Source organism: Microcaecilia unicolor, chromosome 6 (genome assembly GCF_901765095.1).
Source record: "Microcaecilia unicolor chromosome 6, aMicUni1.1, whole genome shotgun sequence".
NCBI lineage: Eukaryota > Metazoa > Chordata > Amphibia > Gymnophiona > Siphonopidae > Microcaecilia > Microcaecilia unicolor.
In genome coordinates this window covers 214,613,832-214,619,831 of record NC_044036.1, presented here as the reverse complement: position 1 = coordinate 214,619,831, position 6,000 = coordinate 214,613,832, and the positions used below count along the sequence as shown (strand labels likewise).

General features: G+C 46.6%; 1 protein-coding gene across 1 annotated transcript in view; it reads left to right on the top strand.

Moving 5' to 3' along the window:
* The first annotated feature begins 200 nt into the window (after window positions 1–200).
* Window positions 201–6,000, top strand: part of LOC115472163 (cholesterol 7-desaturase-like) — a 173,626-nt gene continuing 167,826 nt past the window's right edge. The window contains exon 1 of the mRNA XM_030206313.1: window positions 201–618. Within this exon, the coding sequence (XP_030062173.1) occupies window positions 201–618 (418 nt within the window). The remainder of the gene's footprint in view (window positions 619–6,000) is intronic.

Sequence of the window (6,000 nt, the reverse complement as noted above, 5' to 3'; positions counted from 1 at the left end):
CTCACTGCTCCGGTAGTACATAAGCCCCCCTCTCTCCCTTCTGCAGAGAGTAAAGTTTGGCTCTGGATGCTGCCTAGCAACGGGAGGGTGAGACAGACAGACCCACTCGAGCACCTATAAATGCTGCAGTGATAAGACGCCGGTGCCGCACTGTGGCACAAAGTTAGTCAAAGTTAGTGGACGGCGCCTTCCTTATATCCATGGAGTCGGTTCACTGCAACTTCCTCCGCCTTGCTACTCTTTGCGTGGTGGGGGTCCTGCTCCTGTGTACAGCTGCCAGTTTCTTGTTTAATGTGCAATTGCTGCCCGAGGTCCCACCACCGCTGCTGCCTGGCGACTCCTCGAGATCCGTGCCAATGCCGGCTGTTGCCGCTGCCCTGATCTCACTGCTCCTTCTTTGGTCCTATCGCCGCTATAGCGGCCCCATGGTGCTGCTACGGCGCCTGGAAGAGGTGGGCTACATCCCAGAGCCGGGCTGTAGCCGCCTGCAGACAGCTAACCTAGTGCGGTTACGTCGTAAGAAGGGAGACTTGCCGCCTGTATACCCAAACGGATGGTACCAGCTGCTGGATTCGCACTTGCTGCAGCGGGGCCAGCTGAAAAACTTCAGCGTTTTAGGTAAGTGTGTTACTCAGTGAAAAAGAAAATACTGTGTGTCCTTTTTCGCGTTGGTACACTCGTGATCCTCCAACCCCCTCCTCACAGGCCCACACACTCACTAGATCCCTGGCAGCAGAGACCTAGCCAGACCTCAATTTGGGATTGGGAGAGTTCATGAGCCCAAAATTTGTGGAGGTGTAGGTGGATGGGTGCACGGTGGTCAGCACATTTTGCCCTGCCTACCCCCTGCTCTTCATCCCCGCCCTCACCTACATGAGCTGGGAGGAGGAGGTGGCTGGAGGGAAAGGAGGGTGCTGCTGGACTTCAGGGAGGAAGAGAAAGAGGGGGCTTGATTGAAGGAAGAGAGAGGTGCTGGACTTGGAAAAGGAGGAGACAGCTGGAGGGAAGGGGGAGAACTGCTGGATGTGGGAGGAAGAAGAGGAGAAGCCTGGAGGGAAGGGGGTGGGAGAAAGGGTGAGAACTGCTGTACTGGGAGGAAGAGCAGGAGGGAAGGGAGGGCACTACTGGACCTGGGAAGAAGAGAGGGAGGGGGCTGGATTGAAGGGAGAGAGCTGCCGAACATGGGAAGAAGAGGAGGAGGAGGCGGCTGGAGGGAAGGGAGAGAACTGCTGGATGTGGGAGGAAGAGGAGGAGGGGGAGGAAGAGAAGGAGGGAGGCTGGAGGAAAGGAGAGAGGTGCTGGATGTGGGAGGGAGGGGGACTGGAGGGAAGGGAGAGAGCTCCTGGAACAGCACAAGGGGAAGGGAAACAGATGCTAGACCTCATATTGGGAGAGAGGGTGGACAGGCAATCAAGCAAGGAAACCAGATGCTGGAAAGGGGGGCAAGAGGGGAAGGAGCTGAATGGGTTAGGGTTGGAGAGGAGAGAGGTATATTGGCATGGGGAAGGAAGAGAGGGGAGAAGCTGGACAGGGAAATATAGGGACACAGAGATGGAAGAAGATGGATAATAGACTATGGAGACCTTGGTGAGTGAGTTAAGAAAAGACAGAGCGAAGCAGAAACCAGAGGCTGAGGCCAACATGACTTGAAAAATAAAAAGACCAGACAAGTACATAAGTATTGCCATACTGGGAAAGACCAAAGGTCCATCAAGCCTAGCATCCTGTTTCCAACACTGGCCAATCCAGGTCACAAATACCTGGCAAGATCCCCAAAAAGTACAAAATATTTTATACTGCTTATCCCAGAAATAGTGTATTTTCCCAAGTCCAATTTAATAATGGTCCATGGACGGCAATTGAGGATGTCCAAAATGTGGATGGTTCTGTGAGAAGGACGTCCATGCCTTTGCTATGCCTCCAAAATCCCCTTTATTTATTTGGAATTTTGTATCACAAGTAGCAGCAGTGGGATTTCAACTGGCCACCTCTGGATTGCAAGACCAGTGCTCTAATCTACTACATTTCTTTGAAGGGGTGAACAAACATGTGGTAAAGGTGAGCCGGTTGATATTGTGTATCTGGATTTTCAGAAGGCGTTTGACAAAGTACCTCATGAAAGACTCCAGAGGAAATTGGAGAGTCATGGGATAGGAGGTAGTGTTCTATTGTAGATTAAAAACTGGTTAAAAGATAGAAAACAGAGAGTAGGGTTAAATGGTCAGTATTGTCAATGGAGAAGGGTAGTTAGTGGGGTTCCCCAGGGGTCTGTACTGGGACCGCTGCTTTTTAACATATTTATAAATGACCTAGAGATGGGAGTAACTAGTGAGGTAATTAAATTTGCTGATGACACAAAGTTATTCAAAGTCGTTGAATCGCGGGAGGATTGTGAAAAATTACAAGAGGACCTTACGAGACTGGGAGACTGGGCGTCTAAATGGCTGATGACGTTTAATGTGAGCAAGTGCAAAGTGATGCATGTGGGAAAGAGGAACCCGAATTATAGCTACGGCATGCAAGGTTCCACGTTAGGAGTCATGGGCCAAGAAAGGGATCTAGTTGTCGTAGTTGATGATAGGTTGAAACCTTCTGCTCATTGTGCTGCTGCGGCTAAGAAAGCAAATAGAATGTTAGGTATTATTAGGAAAGGAATGGAAAACAAAAATGAGGATATTATAATGCCTTTGTATCGCTCCATGGTGCGACCGCATCTCAAATATTGTGTTCAATTCTGGTCGCCATATCTCAAAAAAGATATAGTGGAATTAGAAAAGGTGCAGAGAAGGGCGACAAAAATGATAACGGGGATGGGACGACTTCCCTATGAGGAAATGCTGAAGCGGCTAGGGCTCTTCAGTTTGGAGAAAAGGCGGCTGAGGGGAGATATGATAGAGGTCTATAAAATAATGAGTGGAGTTGAACCGGTAGATGTGAAGCGTCTGTTCACGCTTTCCAAAAATACTAGGACTAGGGGGCATGTGATGAAGCTACAATTTAGTAAATTTAAAATGAATTGGAGAAAAGTTTTCTTCACGCAACATCTAATTAAACTCTGGAATTCATTGCCAGAGAATGTGGTAAAGGCAGTTAGCTTAGCGGTGTTTAAAAAAGGTTTGGACGGCTTCCTGAAGGAAAAGTCCATAGACCGTTATTAAATGGACTTGAGGAAAATCCACTATTTCTGGGATAAGCAGTATAAAATGTTTTGTACTTTTTGGGATCTTGCCAGGTATTTGTGATCCGGATTGGCCACTGTTGGAAAAAGGTTGCTGGGCTTGATGGACCTTTGGTCTTTCCCAGTATGGCAATACTTATATAACTACTAGGCCACTCCTCCACGCCACTCCACTCCCTTGAAATTTGGGGGGGGGGGGGGCAGTTCAGGATGTCCAAAATGTTTGAAAGAAGGACGTCCATGCCTTCGCTATACCTCCGCTGACACACACATACATCCCCCCCCCCCCCCCCCCCGGGACCTGCATACTGCTGCGATGCACCTGAGTATGACATTTCAGGCTGGCAAAAAAAGTTTTTAAAGTTGTTTTTTTCAGGGTGGGAGGGGGTTAGTGACCACTGGGGGAATCAGGGGAGGTCAGTTCGGGCACCTTTTTGAGGTTTGGTCGTAAGAAAAAAATGGACCAAGTAAAGTCAAATATCAAACGAAAATCAATCTCCAAAGTTCCCTACATGGGCCATGTTTCGCCTGCAGGATTCAGACCGGATTGAAGTGTGTTCCTCCCTGGGTTGCTGTACTTTTAGTTCCCCTGAAGACGCCGCTATGCAGGCAAAACATGGCCCATGTAGACGCCGCTATGCAGGCGAAACATGGCCCATGTAGGGAACTTTGGACATTGATTTTCGTTTGATATTTGAACTTAGATATTCACTGATTTTGCACTGAAAAAGTATTACACTGACCAGGAATCCACTACGACTTATATATGCACGTCAAGCAGATGGACAGCACTCCACACCGCTCAAGCTAAGTAGCAGTTACATTTTACTCCTTCATTTTGTTAAGAAAATTAATTGAACAGTGTTATCATCAGGAGGAGACAGGGCGTGCAATGATGCTAAAAAGGTGTTGATTTACATCTCAATTCCTTGAGTCTTTGTATATACACCAAAAAAACTGAGCACACATTGTTATTATTTAAATAATTTTTTAATTTTTGATTTATATGGACAAAAATTGCCTTGGTTTCTGATAATTTGTATCTATTGACATACAAGGAAACTGATTTTGCAGAATACCCAGTGACTTAATTAGTATATTACATTTTAACTGGCAGCCCTCAACTATTCTAAGGTTTGGAGATCCCTTCTCATCGTTTCTACTCCCTCCAGGGTATCCACTCTATTGGCTATTTTCGTGTCATCCGCAAAAAGGCACACCTTTCCTTCCAACCCTTCAGCAATATCTCCCACAAATATATTTTTATTCGTTACATTTGTATCCCACATTTTCCCACCTATTTGTAGGTTCAATGTGGCTTACATAGTACCGGAGAGGCCTTTGCGGGCTCTGGTGTGAACAAATACAGGGTGATGTTGTGGTAAGATCAAGTTCATGTGGCACAGCCACATTAGGCAATTGGAGAACGAAAGAATTGTGTTATGTCTGTTACGTGCTTTAGTTTGGTTGTGTTGCAGAGATTAGGCATTTAAATTGGATCGTTAGGGTATGCCTTTTTAAACAGGTTGGTTTTTAGTGAATTCCGGAAGTTTAGGTGGTCGTACGTCATTTTCAAGGCTTTTGGTAATGCGTTCCACAGAATAGGCCCTAGCACCAACCCCTGAGGAACTCTACTGCTCACCTTCTTTTCCTCCAAACGGATTCCATTTACCACCACCCTCTGCCACCTGTTGGTCAACCAGTTTCTTATCCAGTTCACCACTTTCGGTCCTAAGTTCAGCCCTTTCAGCTTATTCACAAGTCTTCTGTGGGGCACCATATCAAAGGCTTTGCTGAAGTCCAAGTAGATTACATGTAGCACATGTCCTTCATCCAGTTCTTTGGTCACCCAGTCAAAGAAGTCAATAAGATTTGTTTGGCAGGATTTTCCTTTGGTAATGCCGTGTTGCCTCGGGTCCTGTAACCCGTCGGCTTCTAGAAAGTTAACTATCCTTTCTTTGAGCAGCGACTCCGTTATTTTTCCTACCACCGACGTGAGACTTACCGGTCTGTAGTTTCCAACTTCTTCCCTGTCTCCACTTTTGTGAAGAGGGACCACATCCACTCATCTCCAATTCCGCGGAACCTCTCCCATCGGTAAATATCTATTAAATAAATCTTTAAGAGGTCCCGCCAGGGCCTCTCTGAGCTCCTTCAGTATCCTGGGATGTATTCCATCTGGCCCCATAGCTTTGTCCATCTTCAGATTCTCAAGCTGTTTATAAACTCTTTCTTCCACAAACGGCGCAGTATCCACTCCATTCCCTAATGTTCCCTTGGCAGCCGACCATGGTCCTTCTCCAGGATTTTCCTCCGTGAACACCGAAGAGAAATAATTGTTTAGCACGTTTGCTTTATCTTCATCACTCTCCACATAGCCATTCTCATTATCTTTCAGTCTCACAATTCCATTCCTATCTCTTCTCCTTTCTCCAATATATCTGAAAAAGGTCTTGTCACCTCTCTTTACATCTTTAGCCATTTTTTCTTCTGCTCGCGCTTTCGCTAGCCGTATTTCCCTCTTCGCTTCTTTGAGTTTAATCTGATAATCTTTTCTGTGATCCTCTCGTTGCGTTCTTTTGTATTTCCTTAACAAAGCCTCCTTTGCTCTTCCCTCGTGGGTTCCGTCACCATTTGTCTGAGCAAGGCACTTTGACAGGCATCCACAGTCTCCCTACTTCTTTCCGATTCCGCAGACGGGATGTTCCAATCCACGTCAGACAAATTGAAATCTCCCAACAGTAGCACCTCCCCTTTCGTATCAATCTTTTATCAGATCCTTGTCTGATTTCTCCGTTTGCGCAGGAGGTCTGTAGACAACC